The sequence below is a fragment of the Penicillium griseofulvum genome, assembly GCF_001561935.1.
Source record: "Penicillium griseofulvum strain PG3 chromosome Unknown contig_92, whole genome shotgun sequence".
NCBI lineage: Eukaryota > Fungi > Ascomycota > Eurotiomycetes > Eurotiales > Aspergillaceae > Penicillium > Penicillium griseofulvum.
This window is the reverse complement of record NW_024467453.1, coordinates 525,806-553,654: the sequence shown is the minus strand read 5'-3', so window position 1 is coordinate 553,654 and position 27,849 is coordinate 525,806. Positions and strand designations below refer to the sequence as shown.

The window sequence follows — 27,849 nt, the reverse complement described above, 5'->3', positions numbered from 1 at the left end:
GGACACCATGACGGAGGTTGTTAATAACGACACTCCAGCTTCCATGTTAGAACCTGCCCCTGGACTGGCGAGTTACACACTAGGCCAAAAATACCACTATATCTGAGCATTATGCTCAGATATTCCAGGCTCCGATATATATAGTGCATGACGTGACATTCCACTACTGCTCCCACGCAGTCTGCCACAAAAAAGGCAGATATCACAAAGAGGAGGAAAGCCCAACAAACATGGGACCAGAAGAATGCTGTTATCCTCTCTTACGTAGCATCGTCACTTGATACCACAATGCTAGTGTACATTCGTTGCGGTAACACAGCCGCATAGGTCTACGAAGAGCTCCGTGCTCTCTGTGAAGCAAAGACCTTCTTCGCTGTTGGTAATAAAGTCAACAAGTGGGCTACCTAGAAGTATAAACCAGGCATTAAACCAGAGGAGTTCGTCACGAAATAGCGTCATTTATTCACTGAAATGCAAGAAGCTTTCCCAATTAAGCAACGCGTTTCATCTCTCTATGCTATCTACATGTTTCTTCATGCCGTTAGCAACAACACAGCATGCCAGTATTGGCTAAGCACCGTTTCCATTCGTGACGACTGGTCTCATGACAAAAATCTTCACAACATTTTCGGTGATTTTATTGCTTCTGAAGGACGAAAAATCGGAAACGACAGCCAGGTTCAACAACATGCTTCTTCTAACATGGCGTCTATGGACGATAAGAAGAAGTCTAAACCTGATTCCAAGAAGAACAAGGGACAAAAGAAACAATATTGTCCTTTTCACAAACGAGAGATACAGCATAAACCCAAGGACTGCTTCTTGAATCCAAAGAACAAGGATAAAGCAGAGGCTGCCAACAAGGCAGATGCCAAATCAGACGCTGATAATTGACTAGTTGGGAGAGCCTCAATAGCTGCCGGACATGTGGTTCACATAGAGCGAGAGCGCTATCCCAATTATGAAGACCGCTACATACACAAAAGGCATAAAGTGAGTTAACCAATGGTATCATATCGTTCGGGGCGTTCTTCGCCGGGGTATTATACGATTGGCTTCGATCCCAAGTGTGGACAATATTGCAGATGCTCTGAACAAACCACTGACGACAATAATATTAGAGCCAATGAGGGATAAGACGATATCTTCATCAGCAAATTGAGCGCCAAACTGAGAGACAAAATTAAGGAGAAGGATGGAAAAGCAAGATAAAGGTGCCTGGGGAATGGGTACTAGATAGTTTAGTCCGGGTCTTAGACTTCATCAATACGATCTCTCCCTTCTGGACTTTGGAGCCTACAACTTGTAGTCCCTAACACTACTGTTCCATTGTGGCTTAACAAGCTAATGGCTTAATGGATGGCGGGTCAAAATCAGCAGCGTTGGCTGTAAAAGTCAGCATATATCCCCTTTCATCATCGCTGAAATAATCACATACCAATCGATATCATGATAAATCCAAACTCATCGGCTTCTTCCAGCCATTTTTCGGCCCGCGCATCCATGACAACTCCTGGTCTGATATTACCAAATTCAGCTTGCAGATACCCCCGCCCACTCCACCGTGACAGCCAATGAATATAACGAATATTCCATTCTTCTTCTGCCTGTGCCTGCCAAAGCACCTTTGCCGCTGGAGCAGGCATGAATCCAAGGTCTCTGCAGTCGAAACATGGTACCTTATGCAACACGGAGTATGCCCAGTGAAGGAGATATAAGGCAAGTACCGCACGGCGTTTCGATGTTACGTGTACCCAGGCTTCCCACGATGGCCTCATTTGTGTTCTTTCTTCCTGGAGGAACAGACCCGTTTGGACAACTTGATATACCAAGAGCTCCACTTTGCGAAAAATAATGCTGTGGTCGATCAGTGGTCGCGACGACCTCTCTGATGGAGAGATCAGAATTATTGTGTATATAACCACTGCTTGAAGGGTTGCTAGTAGGGTTGGCTCGTCTAGTTGATCGGACTGAAACACGAATACGATTTAGTCAGAACGTTAGAGAAAAAGAGAAGAACTGACTTTATCCACGATGCTGTCTAGTTCTTTCGAAATTGTTTTTCGGACCATGTCCTCCGCGCCTTCGCATTGCCCCTGCCACATTTTGGCCAAAGTTATGCAGTTCGCTAGTGGTGATGGTAGTCTTTTATTTGGTGTAATCTGGGTAGAGTGGAATAAAGGAGGAAGTTGAAACTCCTCGGCGAGCATTTTCGGCCAGGTTCGAAGAACTCGGAAGATAAGCTCCATGCTATGATTTGCAAGGGCAATAGAATTCGAATCCGCCGGTAAATTTGGCTGAGCAGTTAGGGGAGAGATACCTCGAATTAGCTCTGGTGTGTCGCACCTAGTGTTGGTGTTTAATGAAATGAACTCTGAGCTGGCTGCCTGTGGAGAACGTAAAGCAAGAGCCGTGGACTGTGTTAGATCCCACGGACCTAAACCCGAGAAAAAAGAATCAAATAAATTAGGATCAAAGACTGATTGCAACTCTTGTGGCTGGGCCGCCAATGATGTGTCGGGCAAAGAAGCGCCTGTGGTATCATTGTTGATTATGAAATCGCTATCCTCGACTCCTGGCGTGTCGGTTGTATCCGCGTTAGTATATTGACAAGGTATGCTTCGCGCGGAACACCGAGAGCAGCTGGGACGTTTCAAGTTGCATCTAGCTTTATCTACAGCACACTGATGGCAGGACTTGCGTCGAAGAGTATGCGGCTGTGATTTATTACAGTTGTTCTTGAGATGGCGAATAAGCGAGGATCCTGTGCGTGGTTAGTTCTAGTCTCAGACGAGGCACAATCTAGACGTACGATGACTGAAGTGGGTTGCACAGAATTTACATTCGGAACTTTTCTCCGTGGATTTCATTTTGTTGCACTTGTTTGGTCTTGGGGAGGGTGTCGGATGGAATGTCGTTCGATTTAGCTCGGAACTCCGGGTTGCTCAAGTGGGGCGAATCTACGGGTTGCTCTTGGTATAAAAGCTCATGCACACCACGCAAGAAGGACAGGTAAATTCTCAGTCAATCTAAGTCAACTTCACTAAAATGACAATCAATCATATTTTCTTCTGGGCCTCCGCTGCCAAGTACACATCCCTGCGATCATTTTATCGTACCATCCTACAACCGATCGGGTACTCCGAGATGATTCGTGCCAACAACGAGGCTCTCATCGGCTATGGTAGTGACTATCCTTACTTCTGGCTCAAGAAACTACCGGAAAACAAAGATCCTCTACCAGTCCACGTTTCATTTGACGCCCCAAGTTAGTATCCACACATTGCAATCGGGATGTTGCTAATACAGTTAAACCAGGCCGCGAAGCTGTGGATCAATTCTACCAGCTAGCCTTGTAAGTTGAAACTGCCATCATGACATAGAACATTGCTTGCATCTTTATATGACTCGCAGCTAATGCTATCTCAGGCAACATGGCGGACGAGACAACGGAGGGCCAGGAATCAGAAAGGAAATGAGTCGGCAGCCTTACTACTCGGCTTTTGTACTTGATTTGGACGGGAACAATGTGGAGGCTGTGTATCTTCCAAAATAAATTCTTGTGTATTATTATTGCACAAAGGTAGATGATATATATTTTATTATCATTCCGCGTCAAAAGTCTAATCTATTATGCAAATTTGATGATATACCTGCTTTCTACTTAAGAATATCTTGAGTATGGATAAATGAACAATACAGCTCGGAATCTGCGATAAAACCAAGAAGATGGTGTCGGAATTACTTTGGCTACCGTCGAGTTGCAAGTACTGCGCCAGAAGCTGCCTCACACCTAAACTAATAAACTGCCAACTAAACATTTCCCCGTCTGCCGGTCACTTAATCTCTATTTTAATGCTATCAAAAACTTTTTACTCGCCACCACTTATGGAAAGAACTTTCTGTATGCATATTGTGATAATATTCAGAACAAGAAAACACACCCCTGGCCATAAACAGCAAGTTTAATCTTTTGCTCTGGCCATGCACTAGTTATGGGCCGAAAACAGGAATAAAAGCCTGATATACAAGGCGGAAAGAATGAAGTTAGGCAACACAAACGGATGGTAAGGTACTTCAAGTTTTTACAACAATCCAACTTCAATTTTGATACCGGCATCTCTCAACTGGCCGATATATTCCATCCCTAAGAATGAGGGTGTAACTCCTCCACCATGTTCACGAGCCTCCGTTCCCACCATATCGGCACTGTTTTTCCGACAGAGCAGTACTCTTGCCCCGACACAGGTGATAGACGAGTGATCCAGGGTGTCTTTGTCTGCCTCTCAATAGGCGCAGACAATATTGACGAGTTACTATATAGGTACCAGCCAGAACCATATGTTTCGAACGTGTCAAGTACTGTGTTGAGAGAGCCGGCGCTTATTGCCTTAATACTGGAATAAACAATTCAGCCAATGACGGAGAGTGGTTGTAAGAAGGCCATACTCAAGCTTTCCGGAACTAATTATACTGGCTGTGACGGTAGAGTATGCCTCATGAATCTTGGTTACAATTAGCCCTGCGGTGATATCCGATGGTGTCGATGTCGATAAGCCGGGTATGAGCTGCACAATGTCAGCTCCAAGCTGTCGTTGCTCCATGAGAGTTGTTTGTACTGACTAGTGACCCGCTCTGTCGAGCAACTTCGTTATAGTCTCGAATTACTTCTTGAATCCATGGAATCTCGGTGATAGTGCAAAGATAAGCTTGGGTAATTGTTTATAAGGCGCAGGAGATGACTTACAAGTCAACATAGTGGTGCCGAGGGTGGCACATGCTGCCACAATTGGAGTTGAGAAACGGTGGAATAGCCCGATCCTATTGATCACCACCTTTGTTTTCTGTCTCAGAGGTTTGAGGCTTGAATGACCTAAATCTATGATCTCAATATCTTTGTGGATGTTAGATCGACCTGGATAATGACAATTCGCGGCGGAGTCATACCTAGGGACACTCGATTTGGGGAGAGTTCTTTTAAATTTTGTTCCATGGCCTTTAGACGAGACAGCTGCAATGCACCATTTGGTGGTCGGGGGGTAATTCTGTGCGATAAAGTGTGCACAATGATTCCCGGTAAACCCGGTTGCCCCGAAAAGAACGATTTCGTACATGATTCTGTGTAGAATGTGTGGATAATCGGAATACATTCTAAATAATATATACTCCGTACACCTATCCTTTTTAAACACTAGACCATTGTGCTAGCTCAAATATCTAGAGCAACCGGAGTTCCGAGTTGAGCTAACTCGTACCGTTACCCCGGGGTTCCATAACTTGGATACTGATGTCATGGACTGATAATTATCCCATCGGTTAATCTATTCGTATTTTTACTAATTATGAGAATTCTGGGTTAAGTTGCGATGTCCGAATGTTCGATTCATCCAATCTTTTAGCTATATCGAAACGAACTGGTCCGAACCACAATATATCTAGTCTAGAAGGTAGCTAGTTACCACAGAAAGCCTAGCCCTATTTAAATAATTCAACCCAATGACCAGTGATCATATTAGTATATTACTTTCTTTCATGTTGAAATCTTACACCTTTAAACTATCGGGCACATCATTGGAGGATCTGATGAATGTGGAAATTTGTATGCTGGGAATCGCTTTAGTTTCGCGAATTGATGGGTATGAAGATTTGTATGGGAATAACTTCAATATCAAAATATGTATGGCTTCAATTTACAATATCACAGGAAGATGTGTGAGCTAAGGCATAAATCAGGCACCAAAACCTTGAATAATACCATAATACCGGTAATTAATACAAGAATCCGAAAAATCAGAGTTTGAAAGTTACCACACGAAAAAAGCCTCCACGCACTTTATTCCCTCAAGATCTGAAACAAGATCAAAAGGATGGGAGATCGGAGCAATTTCCACGAATTGCCCACCGAGCCATACGGTATCTTCTGGCAAGATGACTTTATCAATGCCGAACACGAGCAACGACTCATCTCAGTCTTTTGCAACGAGCTAGAATGGCCCGATCGCCCTGGCCGGGTATCACTGCATTACGGCTACAGCTTCGATTATAAAACATTCGGGATAGACCCCGATATCCCATACAAGGAATTCCCAGAATGGCTCCAACCTCTCATCCCCACAACCGAGGACCGGCCACCAGACCAGGTCTGTTTGCAGTACTATCCTCCAGGCGCGGGTATCCCGCCACATGTAGATGCACACAAGCCATATGACCAGCTCTATGCGTTATCTCTTGGTGCGCCGGCGATGATGATATTCCGCCGCGGCGAGGAACGCATCGAGGTTGATTTGACCCCGCGGAGCATGATGCAAATGAGCGGTGACTCAAGGCTGCATTGGACGCATGGTATTAGGAAGCGGAAGAATGATGCCCTCCCGGATGGGACGGTAAGACCGCGCGGGAAGCGGTGGAGTATCACTTATCGCTGGCTCAGGGATGGGGAATGTGAATGTGGGAACCTGGAGCTATGTGACACTGCTCAGCGGAGGAATGGTATCGAAAAAGAGAAGAGGTCGTTAAAGGCATTGGCGGAGCAGGCGGCACGTGAGAAAGCTCTCGAGTAGATAGAGTTGAGAGGGTTCGATGACTTGGACTGTTTTGTAAATATTGCAACGAAATATACCCGGAGTTCGACGCAGAGTAGTGGAAGCTACCTTTGCATATGGATTTCTTTGTTGGCTATATTTGAAAGCAGGACAATGACATTTGATTGATACATAAGTAGAAGAAAATAGTAGACATAATCGCCGGAACATTTGAATAGCCTGCATAAGAACCTGTAAGAAAGCCATAAGTGACCCAAAGGCACCGAACGATATCACCGCCGAAAATGTCATCCAATGTGCCGAGTCTCTTTTATCCCGCCATAATTGAATCCAAGTACGTGGTGCTGATGCAGATAACTGTCCTTGTGGTCATGTAGCTGTTAATTCTTTTTGGTTTTCTATATTTTTTGGTATACTCAATCCAACTTGGAACTCGCTACATCTGTTGCCTTAGTTTTAGTTGAGAAGGGGTAACCTTGGCGGCAGTTCAGGCGGAGACAAAATGTTTGCCCATGAACAGACGGAATAGGTAAAATGTAAACAGTGAAGTCATATATCAATGAGGAAAGAAGTTGGTGAGGAAGGAACGTTTGACGATTGGAGCCTCAGGAAGCAAGAATATTCTGCAGTATGCGGTTTACAGTCTAAACGCCCCGTCGTCTTGAACTAGGGACTATTCCACAAATTCAGTGTAAGAGAATGGTAGAAAGGGAGCCGACCTAGCCAAACGGATCTAGCCTAGGATATCATCAAAATCCGGCTCCAGTCTAGCAAGTGATGTCTTGTACAATCTGGGCAAACCAGTATCCTCGAATGCAACTGAACTCCGGGCCATATCTGCAATGGCCTTGCCAGACAAAAATGCGACAGGCATACCATGACCATTGAATCCCGCCGCGATAAACTGACCTGGTTTACCCGGAATACAACCGACATGAGGCAACGAGTCTGCACTATATCCCATGACTATAAATACAAAGTCAGCAGAAAGAAGACATACCCTCAAATCGAGGAGTGTATAGGAATTGCACATACCACCAGCCCATATATGTTTGATCTGCGCTTCACTGTCCTCCCACCCAAGGAATGTGCGTTGCATATAGCCATCCAAGTAATCCGCAGTAACCTTAATCAACTTGCTATCATCTGTGTTGTTATACCACTCCTCCCGATCATCTTTGAAAAGGTGCGAGGCACCTCCAACAATGAGGGACCCATCATTGCGAGGAATTTGATAGATATACGCCCCCGGACCATATCGAATCACATAGGTACCCGAAAGCTCCTGACGAGGTGCACCAGGTTCTGCAGCGATCTGGCTACAGATCCCCTTGCATGGAATGATAGCCTTGGAATATTCCGGTGCCAGGGCGCTGGTGAACGCGTTCGTTGCGAGGATAATCTTGTGCGCGTTAATCACACCACGACTGGTAGTTACCGGCCAGGATCCATTTTCGTTTGGCGTTTCTCCTATTTCGAATACCGGGGTATTGGTTTGTAGGTTCAGGCCATTAGAAACGGCAACCCGAATGAGATGAGCAACGAGTTTGTAAGGCCAGAGATGGCCTGCTGAAAAGCTGAAGCCCCCCTTGGCTTCTCGAACATGTGCCGTCTTAACAAAACATCGTCAGTGGGTATCCTTAAAATGAGCATAATATCCTTAAAGCTTATTCGACTTACATCTTGAGTCTCGGCTTGAGACATGTATTTAACATCCTCCATGAAATCCAGCCCCTGCTCAACCAAAACGTCGTAGAAGGCTTTCGCCTTTTTGAGCTCGTTTTCGTCAACATACATATCATAGGAGCGGGTGAAAGTAAGATCACAATCAATGTTCTCTTTACGGACCAGCTCCTCGACGAGCTTCAAGTGCGAGATTTCAAACCGTACGATCTCCGCTGCTGCTTCGATGCCATAGCGCTCAGTGAACAAGGCTGTTGCTGAATAGATATCCGGTCTCAAATGACCGCCTATATAAAAATTGAGTGAGCCAAGTCTGTATACTTATATTGTAGTTCATGTGTAGGTGGGTCTCACCATTGCGCCCGGTGGCACCGGAGCAGAGCTCCCGGGCCTCAACTAATACCACGCGGGGGGTTGGAGTTTGCGGGTTCTCCGCGAGCAAGCGATAAGCGGCCGAGGCTCCGACATAGCCGCCACCGATAATTAGGATATCGGTTTCCTCTGGCAAGTCTGGTGTCGTTTGATGGTTATCGAGGGGGTCTGGTTGTGTGCGCCAAAATGATTGGGTATACCCCGCTGCTGGGCGAGGAAAGGACTTTACATAGGAGTTGGACATGATTATTCGTGGTCTAACAGCAGTTGAAAGTGCGATTTGAGCTCTGGTTATATGATCCAAATACAGGTGCAATGCAAGAAAAAGGTAAAGCGTATTATAGACAAGGTGTCGGAGTTGTTACACTGCAGCCTATCGCGTAGGAGGCCGAGAACTATGCGGGGCTGGATAAGTGGAGATCATGTGCGACTTCGATATTCGTTATTGTTATTCATGATATTGCTAATGCTCTTCACTATGTTTATTGCTAGGTACTTGCTCGTCCCATATTCGTTAAGCTGCTATTCCCAGGCTACCGTTGTTGAGCTTCAAAGGCCTCAAGGACATCGGGGCAGCTCGATTGGGCCTTGTCTGATTGTCTAGCCAGATATACAGACTCTGCCAATCGCGCTTTTATAAGCTGGTTCCGAGTCTTGGAATGGATAGCCGAACGCAAACTTTTGGCTAACCCTTGCCCCGGATAGGCTACTAAGCCCAAAGCACCTGAAAGTGATCTATTAGCATATAATCTCGTTGGCAGTGCAAGAATAACGTGTGTCACGAACCTGATGCAGCTTTTGTGCCCATGCCAATCGGTCCTTTCACAACTCCTTTGAGTGCACCCCTAATTCCATCTTTCTGGGCACCCTCGTATGGCTGCCGGAAGATATCACTGAGTCCATGGGAGAACCCATGGATAAAATTGTCCGAAGCCGCTAAAACCCCAGATTTGAAGTCTGTGATGTTATCGTAGTCTTTAACCTCCTCGCCATAGAGTCTGGGAACAGCTCTCAGACCTTCGTTCACTGCTCCAGGTATGTCTATCAGAACGCCCTTGTAGTAGTAAGCTATGATCCTCCCCACGCTTTTGGCAGATCCCCCCACTGCTTTTCCCATAACTCTTCGTTCTTCACTTGTCATGCTCACGCTGCTAGAAGTACGTGAGATGTCTTCGGATGGACTCCGCTCGGGGTGGGGATCGGCAGTCTCGATGACTACGAGCTCTGGCTCACTCTGTTGACGGGCGCGACTAAACTCTTTGTAGGGCCGAATAACAACGTCGCTTGATGCTGTGAGAATATCCTTGTACATGCCTAGTAAAGATGATGTGCCGCCTGTGATAGGATCCCATCGGCGATTTTGAATAAAGAAGGATTTGCTGTCGTACCTAGTTCCAAATAGATGTTAATATAGATGTAAAATATGATGGGCAAGATATATCCCCTCACGCTTTCAAGTCCTTTATATCAATACAAGAATTTTCAAGCAAGATCCCCGCTGCCATTTTTGACAAAGTCACAGGGGACGTGGCGTTTTGTTTGAATTGCCATGTAGCAGGCTCAGAATCGAGAAACTGGCATTTCATTTTATCGATCGGTAAGTTGCGATGGAAAGACGCGACGGCCGCAGAAACTCCAGCCTCCTCGGCCATTTGGCGGGCCACATCACTGGCTGCTGCTAGAGTATCAGGATGCAGGCAAAAACGGATAGCTTCCGCTAGATTCTCCGTGTTCAAAGACCGATGTGGAATGGGCATTGGTCCAACCCCGCGGGATGCAAGCATATTTCCCCAAAATAGTTGACTGTGGCAAGTTAGCGACGAAATGGGAAATTTTTGCAGGGAATAACGTGCTCTCCAAAGAATGGTACAACAAGAGAGGGCCTTCCAAATCGTAAACCACATGCTGTAGTCCCTGCTCCTCCATGATGTACAACTGCAGCGACCTTCTGGAACAGCCATTCGTGGGGACAGTCTCCAAGATAAAAGATCTGATCATCTGATTGTGCTTCGCCGAGATTACTCCAGCCACGGGATATGATTGCCCGACCACCCCAGGACCTCACTGCATCGACGAGTGTGGCAGTCATAGCTGGGGGATCCTCAATGACTATGCTCCCGAAGCCAATATACACTGGCGGAGGGCCATTTTCAAGAAATGCGGCAAGTTCTGGAGGCGGTGTGAAGTCCGGAGGAGAGCGAAAGAAGAAGCCACAGACGTTAAGATGTGATGGCCAGTCCACTGGTTTAGGCATTAATGTAGGCGACCAGCAATATGTGAAGGGTATCTTCAAAGTCTCTGCTAAACGGGGCCCTTCGGTGGCTGCTATAGGTTCTAGGTCGATAGTTTTTCTCCAATCGTTGATAACACCACCGAGGCTGTTGGGATGTCAGCGTATTGTGTTACGGATGGGCAGGGGTATCGATACCCTTGCCATGTCAGCCATTCGACAATCCCGTAAGAGAGGTAATTGGCCATTTTCGGCTCTGTAGTTGAATATTTCAAGTTCGCTAAGGGATGCGGAAATGACCGTGTGCTAGTCCACGGCATGGTAAACATCATATGTAGAGGGATGCCAAGTGCCTGCGCACAATGGATATGGGCAAAACTTGGGGGATTCGCAATAATTGCATCCGCCACAAAGGGCGTCTTCGTCACTGGGTCATCCTCAATACAGGATTCCCAGCATCCCTGCAGTATTTGGCCTACCATAACACGCTTGCGTTTAATATCGCCCTCTTTAACGGACCTCATCTGTGGTATCAGTCCTGGATTCTTCACCATATATGCCATAAGTTCCGAGGGGTCTCCTCCAATGCAGTAGAACTCTAGGCCGGAGTCTCGCACGAAGCTTTCAAACACACCATGTGTGGCTAGTCGTACACGGTGTCCATGGCGCTGGAGCTCGTTGCCTAGTGCGACAAAGGGCTGAACGTCGCCTCGGCTGCCAACAACTTGGATCACGATATTGAGTTCGAGGCCACATCCGTCGTCGCCTGAGGGCTCTGGTTTTGGTTGTTTTTGCTCTTCCGTATGCAAAAATGGTATCAATTTTGACACTTCCCTGCCCACTCTAGAGTCCAGGTCGATCTCAATCCGCCCGTCATCTTCGAAGGGTTAGCCAACTGTTCTCGAATCTGAGATACAAATCTGCTCTGACCTTGAACCTTTGTCCCGTCCTCAGTAAATCGGTTGCGTTCAAGCGTAGAAGGCCGACGCGGTGGTTCTTCCATCATTGCAGCCCGATGACATCATACGTGGGGAGAAAAAGATCGTTCCTGTGTAAATGTTTATCAGTTGGTTGGGTATGGGTGAGCTGCTTTCAAAACACCGTGGATCATCCAGTATTTCTCAAAAAAAAAGAGCAGTATTTCAAGAGAAGTGGTCCCGAAACAACTGAAGACCATGGTAGTCTGATGGTTCTGCTCAGCCTGGGACGAGTGGATCCGGAGGGTTGCCGACGCCACGTGATTATTAATCCGAGCCAATCAAAGGTTATCGTTGAAACTTTGAAACACCATATGACGACATTGTTTATAGTACTATATCTAGGAGTAGAGAACACGAGTTTATTGCCTGGACACCCTGCTCGTACCTGTATCCAGCAACTGAAAAGCAATTTATCACGGTTTATCTTTTTCTTCTTGTTCCTCATAGGTAGGAAGTAAAGGCTGTATGCAACATATCATTGTGCCTTTTTTGGTGGGAATTTGGCGAAGGACAAGACCTACAGCTACTACACGATACTACTATAATGATGGACGCGTGTTACTACACTAACAATTCATTCATTCTTTGTAAATTTAAGTTTTTATCTTGATTTAGAGGGCTTTTTCCATAGTTTCCATCGTTTTCGTTTTCCGTCTTCTTTCCTAGTTTTTTTCAAGCTTTTTTTTTTTATTTTTTTCCCCAGAGGTGCCGAAAGTATCGCCTTTTCCAAGTCATGGATCATTGGGGTCACTCACATTGAAGCGTGGATATTCTGAAATCGTACATTATGGAAGGAGAGCCAAGAAATGGGGGTCATTGTTAAGGACATCCCATACCGGCGCATCCAGAGCCAAATTAACGTCAACAGCGCATGGGAGACTGGGCCCAGCCAAAAGACGTCCATTAATCCGATGGCGTCGAGGCAACTGCTCCTCGGTAGACAGGATGACTGCGTAACCATCGGCCCGATGACTTTCGCTGAGGGCCGGCGATACCAAATCAGGGGCAATACGCCTGCCATTAGGGGCGACCTCAAAGTCAACACCAACGTACGTCTTACCTCTACTCCACCGGGTAACGATGAAGCTACCACTTGGCACTACGTTCTTGGACTTGACATGACTTTTGTTAGGCTGTGCGGCAACCCATTCGAACTGCTGCTTAACCTCGTCCATGTCAACTGAGTGAATTGCATCATGGATGACCTGTGCAACCTGCCAGAGTGCACCGTTTTCGAGTAAATCATGTGAGGTGGAAGTTGAGATGCAGTGGACGGCGTTCGGAAAATAGCGCGCGGGGAGCTTCAGACGGGTGGAGTCGCGCATGTCCATAGTTGTCCAAAAGTGGCGAAGTGCCTGTAGCGAGTCTATGTCTGGTGCGGCTCCTTTATCACGCAAAAGCTTTATTCTAGCTTGGTAGATTCGTTGGTAAAGGAAGGCGGAGATGACCTCGAATGTGGTGAACGAGGTCTGTCTCTGGGCGTTGGGGTCCCATGCAGCATTCCTGAGTAAAATCAAATCCTGACCTTGGAAACGTAGAGTGCCAGCACCGACGGTAGAAGGAGCTAAGAATTTAGGCTCATCCGTGGTATTTGTGTCCAGGTAAAAATTCGGAGGGTTGAATGCAATCGCACTTTGCTTCTGATTGGATGATGGGTTACTTGTTCCTCGAAAGTATGAGATAATCTCGGGAGGGGAGATAAGTGTGGGCGGAGCAAAGTCTCGCAATTGTTTGTAGATATCAGCAAGATCCCGTACGAGCTGCATAAATCCGTTGGCATCGCATACTAGATGATGAACCCTAATTCCTAGTGCGACCCCTCCACAGCCGAATCGGGTGTGCTGGATAGCAAAAATAGGATTGTAGGCCATAGCTCCGACCGTTGCATGAAATATGGGAAGAAGTGCATTCCCATCATCCGGCAGCTTGATTGCTAAGATACGGGCAGAAAGAGCGGAAAGGGCAATGTTTCTAAGCTTTCTAGGGCAGTGTGCCTCCCAAAGCTCAGCACCAGTGCCCAGGCTACCAATCTCTGGGGCTTGGCTGACTGGATTTTGCTGCAGACGCCCAGTCAAATGCGGGTAATAATCCAGGACGTGGCATACAGCCGCCTTCAAGCGTTCGATGGGGAAATAACATTCATCTGGTAGTATTGTTGGCTTTCTGTAGACCAAGATGGCTTCGATGGTCAACATGGGGGGGACAGTATGGTCCATCGGTCCTAGGCTAAAAGGGGACTCGAGAGTGGCAACTGTCGCATCATTGGCGCAGTTAAGCGTGTGCCGCGTAGAAACGCGCACTTGGTCGAGTACCATTGTTGCGATTGGACGAAGCACGGACAAGGATCATAAGATAGTCAAGATGGAGAAAGGTGTGGCTGGTTGACAAGGATGAAAGATGAGGAAGATGAAAGGGGATGAAGATGAAAGAGAAAATGTTTGTGCGGCCTAAAAGCAATGGGGAATTGTCACTTCATCCCATACCTGCGTTGTTGGGATAATAAATTTGTTTCCCCCCGAGTGAAGATAATGACCAGAGCATCTGGCGAGTACCTAGTACTGATTTCTATTAAGGAAATAAATTCAGAAATCAAAGAAATGCAACTCGGGTAGTATAAAGATATTTTGAACAAAGAAGCGGGAGCCATAGAGGTACATATCTTGACAAAGACAGGTTGGAACTGAATGGCTTCTCTTACTCTCTTCTATCTACATAATTGAACAAAACTGGAAGACTTCAAATTAAAGTGTCTCTAGGAACCAGGTAACCTCTACCTTCCCTTTTGGACTACGCCAGCTCCTTTCCCCATCACTTATAAAAATCTTCCTTTCGCACTCTCCCTTATTCTTCACACATTCTGGTTTTGGTCGAGGATTACATTCTTTGATTTGGCTTCAAAGAGCTATTCATATTGACCAATCAGCGACCATCAAAGGTTCGAGGCGTACGAGGCTCCGATCAAAAGATCCACTTTGGTCCGGCTCCAATGTGGGGATATGGCCAAATGTTTGTGCCAGATATTCAAAGGCTTCATACGAAGTCTATATTACCTTTAAGTCGGTCTAAGTTTGCACAATGAGGTTGCCAGTAGGCCAGAGTCACATTGACCAGTTGGTCCTGCAGACGCCAGGAGATTGAGGGTTAACACAAAGAGATAGAGGTACGATTCGGTGGACTAGAAGTGACAGCAGTATGCACACGAGCTCTTACTTTTACTGAATGCTAACCACTCACCAGGGTGGAGCAACCGTGCTTCCGAAGGACCGTATCTATACACCTCGTAATTTATAAGCGACATAACCAGAAGGATATAGATAGGGCCATAGGGTTTCTAGGTACATTCCCAATTAGCCCATTGATCGTTACTGCCACGTAGGCTGCCCACCGTGAGATTCCGAGCACAGATATTGTCTGTGAATGACCTGGCATTGCGGGGACCATTCCAGCGTAGGATGATTGCCCAAGGCGGGGGTTGGTTGAGGTAGAGGAATGCGAGGAGGGATGCTATCGATACACGGACCTCGTCAATTATTGTATCGATAATCTTGAGTGTGGTGGCTGTTCGTGACTTCAGCGAATCATTTCAACCTTTCATCCTCCATTGCATCAAAAAACCCTATTGTCTGTCCACGGGTCCTAGAATATCTCTAGGTGGGTTATACCCTTATCAGTTCGCTCACTCGTCCTTTTGCTCGGAGATCTATCACTAGTATCCCACTAACAGGTTATTCCTTAGCCTCTCACGTAATGATCTGGAACCTTGGAATTTTCCTTCTAGCCGAAGTCCTCAAAGAGTGACTGAAGTGACCGAAGGCCCATATCCCTCTATCGAACAAGAAAAGGGCCGCGTCATCTGGTCAGGGAGGCACGATGCAGCGTCGCTCGTGACATAGGTAGTTGAATGCGTGCTCTTATCTTCTCCGAGGAAGCCTTCAAACTCCATAACGGACTAGGCGCCGAGGTCCCACTTACGGCTTATCATGTCGCCGTCACAGCTCTTCAGGGGGCCATTGCGAGTGTGATGAGCCTGCAGCTGCACTGCAATTGTGACTCTGGAGGCCTGGAAAGCGATTCACAATTTTTGATACCAGACGGGATCTGGGATCAGCAAATCGGCTTCCTCATGAAAGGACTCATGCCCTAATGATTAGCGTTACCATTGGCAGACCACAAACTGTGGCGCGACCCTCTACGGACTGATGCATAATCACAGGGATATACTATTTGAGTGCTGGCCTTTAGCTTTTGGCTCGTGACGTCTACACGAGACGGGTGAAGCCGAAGGGTCAACAATGTATGCAATAAGAGGAAAGTGGATATGCGAGTGTCGATCGACGCCAAACCCAAATATTCTATATATACCGTCGATCGATATGTCTAAGATGAAGAGGTACCTGGGTATCACAAAAGGATTACAAACCTAGCCAACAGCAGGCTTCCGCTCGAATTCCTTATTGGCTCAAATTTTAACGAGCTGCACACCCTCCCGCTTCACACTGCGCTGTGGCGCTTGATTTTGAGTAGATTGGGTCCGTCCGTGGGCAATTTTAGTGTCGGCTCTTTTTCCCTTGGGGCAAGTGTTACACTCACGCAGTGCTTTTTCCAAGCCATGAGAACTCACCTGTATGTGACATGATTCCAATAAACGCCGTTTCCGCCGAGAAGGACTAGGGATTAGACATAAGTCAGGTCCGTTCGCTATATCTTCGGAGAAATATTATACAGACGACAACTTGACTCGAAACGTCACTGAACGCTTGGCAACGGCCTAGTCAGTCTGATCTTAAATTCCGAGGGTGAAGATTGAGCGGAGATTAAGTTAACGCAAAACTCGGCAAAGACAATAGGCATCTAGACCTTTAGTGCACGTACCGTTGTCAGTCTCACTGACATTAGCGAGGGCTACCCCGCTATACAGAGTTACAATGAAACCAATGAACGCCCCGATATAACAGAAGAAGGTGATGAACCAAAGATGCTGGCAGTAGCGGCTACATAGTTTTGACAGGTCATCCATGTCGGTGTTATCCTTCGCTTCGCTTCGCATGCTACTTCCGGGGGGTTGTTGTAATGTCTTGGACCATGCAGCACTACTGTTTGACAGCACAACCATGTCTCGATCGCGAACTTTTCGGTTTTGTATTGGTTAATTAACGAGGACCCACAATGATCGACAAGCTGATTGTTAATCGGACACATACAACACACGCATATATCTCCCGTCACCAACCACGGACAGGTCCACCGCATGTCTCATCAAATTGCAGATCCGCTGCAAATGCCTGTTGAAACCAATGAGCACCGAAACCAAGTCCTGACTAATGCAAGGCAGGAAACTTCAAGGAAGTATGTGCAGGTTTATGGAATATCACAACTGGGCAGGCGGCCCGCTGCTGCGCTAACCTCCAGGCGTAGTGTGGATTTGGCCTATTGCCGGCCTAGGTATTCTCACTTTTTGCATCACGCGTGTTCATTGCAAATTTCACATTAGATTAAATTGTTCAAACTCGAGTCATTTCCCTTGGCAGGCTGCTTCACACTATGCCCAAATAGAACTACTCCGAGTCAAGTGTGCAATGATCATACCTATGGCCAATCGCGGATACTGTATACACCCTGGACACATGTGATGAAAAGACAGAACGATCGCCAATCGAGTCATTTACCCCGCTGGCAAGGAAAGCAGCCCGTATACAGCCCGTATAGCATGAGCCTCCATACTACCTAGGTCCCTGGGGAAGTATACGCACAGTTCAAGTACAAATATCAATACAACCCGGGTCGCCATACTTACAATCCCAAGATCTCTTATTTATCACAGCCACCCCTAGCTATGGTATCAATGTCTTTCGACCTCTTCCAAACTCCCTTTTACGGCCTTGTAGCTGGGGCTATTGTCATTATTTGGTCTTTAGCTAAGAGTGTACAAACCTTTCAAAGTATGTAGCTCTTCCTCATTTACGGTGAACCAACACTCATAACTCAATACACATCCAGGATGGAAGTACGCTCGTCAGAACGGCTGCCAACCCTTTGCGCACTCGGTGTGCCACGGCTTGTTCGGCCTTGGCATGGTCATGGAATTAGCCAAAGCCGGCCCCGAGCATAGATTTCTTGAACTTATTCGTGGCTGGCATCAAAGTTACGGCCCTACATTCAAGGCTAAAGTCGCCAATCGAACTCTCATTTTCACCGCCGACCCAAAGAACCTTCAAACAATTCTCGCGCTAAAATTCAAAGACTACTCAGTGGGCTCGGCTCGTGTAAATGCACTACGTCCAGCCTTGGGCAATGGCATCTTCGGCGTAGACGGCGCGGCGTGGGAACATTCACGAGCTCTTCTCAGGCCTAATTTCTTACGTGCTCAGATTAACGATACTGAATTATATGAGACCCACGTTGTCGATCTCATTGAGCAAATTCCACGCGACGGATCAACGATCGATTTGCAGCCGCTGTTCTTCAAGGAGGTCTGTTATCACTCCCTGACAGCCTTCAAGATATTTGACTAACCAAAGGCAGACTCTTGACACAGCTACCGAGTTTCTACTCGGGGAGTCTTCTCACACTCTGCGCAAAGAAGGGTCTTCTGCGGGTGCAGCATTTGCGGAAGCCTTCGATATAGTCCAAGAAGTGGCTTCCATGCACTTTAGGATTGGGAAATTTGCCATGTTCTACCGCAGGAAAGAATTCTTGAAAGCAGTAAGAGATACCCGCGGGTATATTGACAGCTTTGTACAAAATGCGATCGATTATCGTGTCGCGGTCAACAGTGGACGGAAAGTTGATGAAAATGTCAAGCGGTTAACTGACAGTCGATATATATTTTCCAACGAGCTGTCGAAGCAGACACTTGACAAAACCAACATGACAGACCAGATATTTAGTATTATATTTGCTGGTCGCGATACCACTGCCAGCCTACTAGGTGTTGTGTTCTTCATTCTGGCTAGACGGCCTGATGTGTGGGACCGACTTCGGAAAGAAGTCATCGCTTTAGATGGAGCAAAGCCATCATTTGAAGTTCTCAAATCGATGACTTATCTGACCTGGGTTCTGAACGAGAGTAAGCAACACTTCTTCCTGCTCCGTCTTCACTGTTTACTAAATAATCTGTAGCTCTACGTCTGTACCCAATCGCCCTTTTCAATATACGCGAAGCCATACAAGACACATATCTTCCCGTCGGTGGTGGGCCGGATGGAAAGTCTCCTGTCTTTGTGCCCAAGGGCCACGAGGTTATCTTCAGCGTATACACAATGCACCGCGAAAATGAAATCTATGCGCCTGATGCGGACGAATTCCGGCCAGAGAGATGGGAAAATCTTAGGCCCGGTTGGGCGTACCTCCCTTTCAATGGAGGTCCTCGGATCTGTATAGGCCAGCAGTTCGCACTAACGGAGGCCGGATACACTATTGTTCGGATCATGCAAGAGTTTGGGGCAATCGAAAATCGAGATCCAAATCCCTGGACCGAAAATCTTGGGTTGACGTTGTCGAGCGGTAAGGGAACGAAGGTTGCTTTGACGCCTGTCCAGAATTGAACTGGAGAAATTGTTTTGGTCTCAATGTCTGAATGCTTTTTTATGTGGCTTGCCTTAATCCTTTATCCTTAAATTGAACACCACGTTACTACATTGTCAATAACGGGTTGTCCCGTACACATTTTGAGTATGTGACCACTAGGCTGTGAATCCTTGAGAGTTCCTGTCAACGGTCAATGTCTGGTGATACATTCACCGTCTAGACTTTTCAGACTGGGGCCAAATTGTGGAAAAGCAGTCTCTTTCTCGGCAATTCGGGTGGAGAGCTTTTATCCAGGCAGAAACATTTCATGGCCCACAACTTGCTATAACGCTACGCAATCGTGTTATCGCGTCTAGGAAAGCAAAAATCAGAAAAATGCTTCTATGGGGCTTTTCGGGCTAACTATGGAGACCTTTCGCAAAATTATACATAGAAAGATCACTGACGTGAAGAGGTCCCAGCACGGTAATTGAAATCAAATTACGGCAATATTTCCCTGTATCCTCGGAGATGATTACCACTGCGGCCTCAACCTGGTCGGCCGTACCATTGACTCGCTGGGCCTTGCTTCGGACTTAAGTGCCTGTTGAATATTCCGAGGGTTTGTCAGATAGAGACGCTGGGTAGGTCAGTCACCTAGTAACCAGTTGGTACCAGATGCTAAACACCAAATGTCTTAAGAAAGTTCGAAGTGAGATTCATCCGTCATCGGACATTCCAATGACCACGCCAAAATGCGTTTATTCCACACCCTACAACACCCATCACATGACTTACGACCTCCCAATAACATTATCTCTAAGAGTTGCTTATTGGGCTCCTGTCAATCCGCCGACTATTCTTACATTATATTTGATCACGTGGATGAGGTTCCTTCCTAGAGTGTTTCGAGGGCGAGTCTGGAAGGTTGCACACGCAAGAAAAGCCCTCATAGCAGCTGGATGAGCCCAATCCAAGTACCCGGGCGAGATATGAAATGGTGGCCTACAATAGTCGTTGAAGCAGTGGTCCGAGTCAAAGATCGAACTAAGGCAAGATTTTCTATTCTGGCTCCGTGATCAAACCAACAGGTCAAAGTGGCCCTCACAAAATCCAGGTTAGTCCGGAGGGGGACATTACGTTTGAGCAATAGTACTTCGACCCAAATTCTGGCGGGACTTCTGTTGAGCATATCCAAACAATGAGCATCTCTTGAAAGCAACTTACCGGCCCAAACCAGTACCATGTCTACGGCTTGATGGATATCCAAATTTAGTGGCTGCTTCCTTCGCGCAAAAAGGGGCAGCGAGACAGATTTCCATCTTTCGGAAGACGATTTGAAGGGGATTACAGAAGGTTTCCGGATGATACGTACTACGACTTAATGGGCTAGCTAGCTTCGGCCTTGCCTTGCTCGTGACTACGCTCAGTGGGGTCTATCACTATCTTTCCGGAGTCCGGCTTCGGGGGCAGTCCCAGTTGGTCGGCCATGTGGGCCAGGGAGAGAGAGTTTCAGGAGTTCCGGGCGGTCTTGTCAACGTAGTACATCAAGTCGATGCACATGATATCCTAGGGCAGTCTCCAGGTCTGCTCTAAATGAAGCAGTGTTGATGTCATCCTGTGGGGAAGAATACCCTCTACCCTCTACCAGTCCATGATAAGTGCCAGGGGAAATCATAATCATAACCTATTACCATTTCCATAGCCTTCGGAACATAGAGAAGCGCAGGGGATATATTTAGATAGGGCAGGCATGCCAAGGTGCTTGGAACACTCTTTTAAAGTTTCCGACCTCGGGAGCTATAGGAAACTTTGGAAGCTTGTCGAAAACCCAAGGGTGGAGTGAATTGACATCGGGTAATTTACCCGGCATATCGGCATATCGGTGTGATATGAAATTCCACACAGAATTCTCAGTCTGTTGAAACTCCTAGGCTCCGGTTTTCGGGGTAATATATTAGTTACAAAGTCTCATATATCTTACAAATACCATACATCATCAGATTTGGTCAAAGCTTTTCCAGGGGGTCAGATTTGATAAGATCATCTAGGTTTTATCAGATCATAAGATTATCTGATCGTAAGATTATCTGATTATAAAATTATCTGATCATAAAATTATTATCTGATCATAAAATTATTATCTGATCGTAAAATTATCTGATCATATCCGACCACGCCACTCCGGCTAAAAATCTTACAACATAGAACCCACCCTAATGCTTATCTGGGGAGCTATCCCGAGGCTAACCTCGGGCGACACTCGGTGTAATATTCTAGCGTTAAAATACCTCATCTTACCCCTTTACGACCATGGTACATAATGCGGACCCACGTGCTATGGGCCCAAACCTTGGAATTTTAATATACACACAGAGAGATCTTAAAAGCTTTCTCCGCCCTTCTACCCATTCGTTCTGTGTTTTTTGCAACCTACGCGGTACTTCCAACCCCCATGGATACGACAATGACCACCAAAGGGGTCACCACTGACCACTCGCCGCCACTGTACACGGAGTCAGAGACGCCAGATGAGGTGGTTCAACAAGATGGTGTTCAAATTGCGGATGCAGTCACAACAACGTGGTCTCGCAAGCATCTGATTATTGCTTATACCAGGTGAGCAAACTAATAGAAGACATTGTTCCTAAACCACAGATTTAATGCGAATATAGTATGTGGCTGGTATATTTTGTCAACAATCTCAATAGCAGTCTCACCACCAATCTCTCTGCTTACATTACGAGTGGCTTTGCGGAACACTCGCTGTTGACCGTAATTACTGTCGTAACCAGCGTTATGGGTGCTGCATGTCTGATGCCCATCGCAAAAGTCCTGAACCTTTTTGATCGAACTGTTGGATTCGTGATCATGCTTTTGATTGCAATTATGGGTTTGATCATGATGGCTGCTTGCAACAATATTGCGACGTACTGTGCTGCACAGGTATGTTTGTATTAGCCCTCGACAGCTTTGGTCACAATTGCTAATCAAGCAACAGTCATTCTATACTGTTGGACTCACCGGTGCCATTTTCTGCATTGACGTGATAACCTCGGACACCTCGTCGCTTCGTGACCGAGGTCTTGCTTTTGCTCTCACCTCCTCTCCTAGCATGATCACGGCCTTTGCTGGCTCTCCTTTATCAAATCAATTCCACGAAACCAATTGGCGATGGGCATATGGGACGATTTGCATCATTCTCCCGATCGCTGCGCTTCCTTTGATTGTGACCTGGGAAATGGCCAAACGAAAGGCCGACAAGGCAGGTCAATTACATTACAAGCAGAAGACACAGCGATCTTGGAGAGAAGCTATTTGGTACTACATCATGGAATTTGATGGTTAGTCAATCTCAAATCGATTTCTTGCATCTTTACTCACCACTATTTGCAACCCACAGTGATCGGAATCTTCCTAATGATAGGCGGCACCATCCTTTTCCTAACATCGTTCAATATTGCCGGCAACACCGAAGGCCAATGGCGATCGCACAAAATTATTGCTATGATGGTTGTGGGATTCTGTGTCCTCGTAGCATTTGTCGCTTACGAGCGATGGCTGTCCCCGAAGCCTTTCATTCCATTCCATTTAATCACCGATCGCACCGTCATTGGCGCTTGTCTGCTGGATATTACCTACCAAGTCTCTTATTATTGCTGGGCCAGCTATTTCACCTCCTACCTCCAAGTCGTCTATAACACAAGCCTGACCCAAGCCGGTTACATCAGCGCCATTTTTGATTTCATGGACCCGGTTTGGCTCATTGGTTGTGGTTTCCTCATCAGAGTAACTGGTCGCTTCAAGTGGCTTCTCTACTGCGCCTTACCTCTCTACCTCCTGGCAAGCGGTCTGATGATTTACTTCCGCTCACCAGGTCACAGCGTGGGATATATGTGCATGTGCCAAATTTTCCTCGCAGTAGGTGGCGGAACATTCATTCTAATCGAGCAAGTTGCTGTTCTTGCTGCAGCCTCGCATGAAGACTATGCCGCCATGTTAGCACTTCTCAGCACATTTGGAAACATCGGCGGTGCAGTGGGCAGTAGTGTTTCAGGCGCTATTTGGACAAACACCCTTCCCGTCAAGCTACGCGAGTATCTTCCAGCCGAATTGAAGGACCAGTGGTCGGATATCTACGAGTCATTGGACATCCAACTCAGTTACCCGGTTGGTTCACCTGCTCGCACTGCTATCCAAAATGCATATGCATTCAGCCAGCGATACATGATGATTGCCGGTACAGCGGTAATGGGGCTTTCCATTGCCTGGGTGCTTATGATGAGAAACATCAAAGTCCAGTCCAACAAGGATCTTTCCAAGGTGCTTTTCTAGCTGGGTGACTAAAAATAGCAAGGGGTGCACTTGCTTCCGATAGATGTTTGGGTCCAAGGAGTGGATGGCTCAGCGCCAAATTTCTATTTACAGGGTGAAGAATATAATATATCAGCATAGTGCGGTGACCGAGCAGAGCAGGGAAGATAAATATACTCAAAAGTAACTTCCCATCCCTATTTTATCATCACCCCGAAGGTAGACGCGATATTAAGACGCTGTTGTCGGCGGTGAAGGATTACCAAGTAAGGCGCTATAGCGGTCGGTTCAATCGGTAAACACAAGTAATAACGTGGAATCAAAAAGTGATACGAGATAAAGTATGTAGAATAGAAGGGGAAAGTCCTCGAGTGCTCGAGTGCCAGACTAAATAATGAAATGAGAGTAAAGACTTTTGTATTGTAACATAAACCGGAAACAAGTATAACTTTTGATAACCTTACACCATAGACCATATACACCATAGCTCCAGCCATACCCCCGATACTCGCCAGATGCAGAGACCAATTCGAAACATGAATCAAGCGCTTGTGTGAACATTCCGGATATGCGCAGTCAAATTATCCTTTCGATTGAAAGACTTCCGACACTCTCCCTCGGGACATTCATATAAGCCAGGTGAGATGTGCTTCGTTTTAATATGGCGTAGCAGGGCTCCCATTTGGGAGAATCCACCAGAGTATTCGCAGTGCTTCCACTTGCACTTTAGTGGACTACCACGGCTAGATCTGTACCAGGCGAGTGTTAGAACCACACATATAAAAAGGATACACCACATAAGCAGAGTTGAAATGGAACATACTTGACACCCATCGAGACTTTACCATACGATGTAGGCCTCTGAAGGTTATCATCTGGGCTGATGATCGATCCTTGCTCTTCATCCGCAGTAGAAACGATTGTGGAGGTGATGTCAGACATCCCGTCATGAGGGTCGAGGCCAGGGGTATCAGCGGCATTAGCGCCCTCCTCAGTCGTGGGACCCTTCTCGTATTGGTCATCAGTGCTCTCATGGAGAGCGCCGCTTAACGTGGAAGGCGCAGGGTCATGGGTGAGGGGAGCAGAAGGGGGTTCGAGAAAATGATCATATGGAAAGTCATCCACAAGAGGGGACCAGGGGTCAGCAAAAATGCAGGAGAACGGGGGATCACTTTCGTTCCACTGATCTTCCCCCTCTTGGACGAGGTACGACAAGCCATCGTCGAATGGTTCTGTCATGGTGTAGATCGTAGTTCGCAAAAGCGGAAGGAACCAAGCTTAACAAGTTTCATGTAGAACGGGAATGATGAGAGCGACCTACATATAAATGCGGGGAAATTTCTGGGGTATCTACGACTTATATACTGAGCCTTGGAAGGGTCAGTGATGACCTGGCTGCCTTGTGAGGTATTTTGGCAGAGTTTTCATCACCCCAGCGCCACACGTCACCACGATTGGCGATCTCAGCAGGGACTTTGAGAGCGGGCAGCTCAGGGAGTGGCGCAGGCACGATATGGACGCATTGAATTTTTGAAACTTGACTGGATGCGCACCTTCAGGGCTTGTTCGGGTGCCTTGAAAAGGGGTTACGTGAGGAAGAGCCCCAATTGCCCATTGGTCTGACAGCTTTGAACTGTGGCTGTGATTTCCATTAGTTGAGAGAATCGAGATCTGACCAGGATCTCTCATGGCCCGAGCGTTTCTTTTGTTTTTCTATCGCACCCCGCGCCTCGATGATTTTGCACCCCTGTCGTCATCCAGGCGCAGTATGATAAGATTATTACTGGCCGACCATGTCGCAGATTTCTGAGGGAGTGTGATTCAAAAATCGTAAGGTATTATTGAAGGGGAAAAAACGAAGTTAGAATGACATCGGGCAGGGGATGAGATATCGAGCCAAATCTGACTAACCACTTTAAGCAACAAATATGGCCTGAGGCCACACTTCGGAAGATCAGTCAAAATATTGAAAGAGATCAATACATTATTTCCAGTAGTGGGGGTACTAGACTACATTCAGATCCACTTCGAAAGAGACCATCGGAATGATAGAATTCAGAAACTGTAAAAACAATTACATACGTGACTCTACCTAAATTTTATATACATTCTATGAGTAGGAGCGATATCAAACTGCATGTTGAGCTCTCCCCTTATGAAGATTACAGTGTAGCACTCTGACTGTTCCATGCGAGCCCTAAGGCTTTACTTTTCTCGTCAATCCTCTCGACCGTTGTTGGTTCTTGCTTTTCATGCCATATTCCAACTAGCATGTGCAGTCTGCAACTTTGGATGGAATACATGAAAGTTAAGAAGGCTCGGTATATGGTCTGTAGTAGATATTCGCAATGTCAAGGTAGCAGATGCACCAGAAGCCAGTATCTTGAATATTCTAGTCATCTTGCACACAACAGGGCTTCTAATCACTATCATACCCGATTTCATTCAATGACCATAGCAAATGAGAGTCATTATCTGGATCCTGAACCGTCTCGGCATTGTGAATCACCTCATCAACCCCCTTGACCTCTTCAAGTCGGGATTTCCCGGACTTGTAAAATACCATCAAGGCGTCCATCTGCTCATCGTGCTCCTCATTCTCACCCTTCTGGTATCCCCGAACACACAAGTACTCTAGCCCAACTGGTAGACAGTCTACCAGGTTTGACTTTCCTTTCTTCTTGTAGGGTTCTCCGTTAACGCCAGCGGCAAGGTATAACAGGAAGTTTATCCCCAAGCTCAATCGTTTCAAGGCCCCGAATTCTTTCAGTGACCCACGGTATGCCCATATCGATTTGTAAAATGCAGAGGTTTCGTCATCTATGCCGTGTTCAAACGGGCTTCCGATTTCATTGAGTCGTTTGTCTCTCTCGTCCTCGTCGGAGATTCCGAAGTCAAAGATCTCATTTTCCGCGTCAACGTCGAGAATTTCCAGTGTTTCCTTGTGTGCGCAAAGTACTTTGATGAATACTTTAGGACTGAATGTAGGGCAACCCCCATCATTGCTCGCTCTACCTCCGATAGAATACTGAAATTCTCTGAGGACTTTGCACGACCATATCAAAGTCGCAAGATAGAGGGAACTAACTGACGAATGATGGATGGAGATCTTGCTGATATTGGAACATTTCTCTTTGAATTCGCGCTCTCCGTTCTCATCCTCCTCCATTACATCAACACGGACGGATTCAATCGACAGAAGGTTATCAAATAGGCTCAAGCAGCCAGAAAGGTCCAATGGGACATAGAAACGATCATCAGACCAGGAATCATCGTTTTTGTTGATGATATAAACACTGCGGAGATTGCGAAGGCATGGTTTAGTTTCGGGACTAGCATTAGCTTGGCGAAGAAGCTCGGCAAGCGGAAAGTCGGTTACCCTATTAAAGCTAAGGCCAGTGGGATGTGTCATGGCCATTGACACAACGTTTGGCGATACCACAATCAGAATAGCTGTCAAGGCTTGGGTGACGAATGTACCGATGCTCTCACGTTCCCTACCCAACTAGTTAGATACTTGTACGGAGACCAATGTCGAAACACTATTCTTACCGATAGGCAAACGTTGCCGTTTTTTCCATCCTCTGCATAAGCATATTGATCACTCGATCCTCTTGGTCTATGAAGCCGCCTTTTCTAACCGCCTTTCGCACGAGATTCATCTCTTCCTCGCTCAATTCTCGTTGAGACTTAGCTTCCTTATAGCATATACGCCTGTATGTTGCGTAGCAGCATTCGACATGGCGCACGTAAGTACCTAGGTTAGGTCGCTTCAAAATATCCATCAACAGTTCGAATGACCTATCGATATCTTCCTCTGCTGAGGAGACACTAATCCGATGATACTTCTTGCGTGTTGCCATATCGCACATAGAGTGGAGGGTTCGACATTGTGCTGAGAGGGCGGCCACGTCGCGGTTGGAAAGAAGGTATGATATAATCCGCTGATGAACCTCGAGGGGCAGACTGAGGAATGACATTATTTTCTGCTCGGCTTCTGACAATGTGGAATTGGAGGTTTATTTAAACTACGGTTTTGTCTCGCTCAAAAAGGACTAGCCTAGGCATCCGCGCTGGAGCCTGAAACTTCGCGATCGCATTTGGAGGCTGTTGGCTACAAGTTTACTACATAGGTGGCTTCATAAGAAATCCTCTCAGTTTCAGTATTATAGGATGTGGGCTTTCACATGAGGGGTTGCCTAAATAGGTGGACCAAAGCTTA

At 46.6% G+C, this 27,849-nt stretch overlaps 8 protein-coding genes across 8 annotated transcripts; 4 read left to right on the top strand and 4 right to left on the bottom strand.

Moving 5' to 3' along the window:
• Window positions 1-3,048: 3,048 nt before the first annotated feature.
• On the top strand, window positions 3,049-3,556 carry PGRI_070030 (VOC family protein; the record flags this gene model as incomplete). The annotated part of the gene is made up of 3 exons (XM_040794717.1): window positions 3,049-3,268; window positions 3,319-3,355; window positions 3,430-3,556. 3 exons carry the CDS (start codon window positions 3,049-3,051, stop codon window positions 3,554-3,556), a joined length of 384 nt encoding a protein of 127 aa, XP_040649048.1.
• A 2,311-nt stretch (window positions 3,557-5,867) lies between these two features.
• On the top strand, window positions 5,868-6,560 carry PGRI_070020 (Oxoglutarate/iron-dependent dioxygenase; the record flags this gene model as incomplete). The annotated part of the gene is made up of 1 exon (XM_040794716.1): window positions 5,868-6,560. One exon carries the CDS (start codon window positions 5,868-5,870, stop codon window positions 6,558-6,560), a length of 693 nt encoding a protein of 230 aa, XP_040649047.1.
• A 715-nt stretch (window positions 6,561-7,275) lies between these two features.
• On the bottom strand, window positions 7,276-11,833 carry PGRI_070010 (Glycosyl transferase, family 28; the record flags this gene model as incomplete). The annotated part of the gene is made up of 9 exons (XM_040794715.1): window positions 7,276-7,508; window positions 7,578-8,154; window positions 8,223-8,512; window positions 8,580-8,765; window positions 9,384-9,985; window positions 10,047-10,400; window positions 10,658-10,975; window positions 11,026-11,704; window positions 11,758-11,833. 9 exons carry the CDS (start codon window positions 11,831-11,833, stop codon window positions 7,276-7,278), a joined length of 3,315 nt encoding a protein of 1,104 aa, XP_040649046.1.
• Window positions 11,834-12,592: 759 nt separating this feature from the next.
• PGRI_070000 (Transferase) lies at window positions 12,593-14,122 on the bottom strand (the record flags this gene model as incomplete). The annotated part of the gene is made up of 1 exon (XM_040794714.1): window positions 12,593-14,122. The coding sequence occupies one exon, from the start codon at window positions 14,120-14,122 to the stop codon at window positions 12,593-12,595; it is 1,530 nt and encodes a 509-aa protein (XP_040649045.1).
• Window positions 14,123-17,649: 3,527 nt separating this feature from the next.
• On the top strand, window positions 17,650-19,351 carry PGRI_069990 (cytochrome P450; the record flags this gene model as incomplete). The annotated part of the gene is made up of 4 exons (XM_040794713.1): window positions 17,650-17,746; window positions 17,805-18,277; window positions 18,330-18,873; window positions 18,927-19,351. 4 exons carry the CDS (start codon window positions 17,650-17,652, stop codon window positions 19,349-19,351), a joined length of 1,539 nt encoding a protein of 512 aa, XP_040649044.1.
• A 2,429-nt stretch (window positions 19,352-21,780) lies between these two features.
• On the top strand, window positions 21,781-23,648 carry PGRI_069980 (Major facilitator superfamily domain, general substrate transporter; the record flags this gene model as incomplete). The annotated part of the gene is made up of 4 exons (XM_040794712.1): window positions 21,781-21,932; window positions 21,989-22,259; window positions 22,315-22,657; window positions 22,717-23,648. 4 exons carry the CDS (start codon window positions 21,781-21,783, stop codon window positions 23,646-23,648), a joined length of 1,698 nt encoding a protein of 565 aa, XP_040649043.1.
• Window positions 23,649-24,168: 520 nt separating this feature from the next.
• Window positions 24,169-24,866, bottom strand: PGRI_069970 (C2H2-type zinc finger protein; the record flags this gene model as incomplete). Its single annotated transcript, XM_040794711.1, has 2 exons — window positions 24,169-24,376; window positions 24,451-24,866. The coding sequence occupies 2 exons, from the start codon at window positions 24,864-24,866 to the stop codon at window positions 24,169-24,171; spliced, it is 624 nt and encodes a 207-aa protein (XP_040649042.1).
• A 1,180-nt stretch (window positions 24,867-26,046) lies between these two features.
• Window positions 26,047-27,607, bottom strand: PGRI_069960 (uncharacterized protein; the record flags this gene model as incomplete). Its single annotated transcript, XM_040794710.1, has 2 exons — window positions 26,047-27,124; window positions 27,180-27,607. 2 exons carry the CDS (start codon window positions 27,605-27,607, stop codon window positions 26,047-26,049), a joined length of 1,506 nt encoding a protein of 501 aa, XP_040649041.1.
• Window positions 27,608-27,849: the final 242 nt, after the last annotated feature.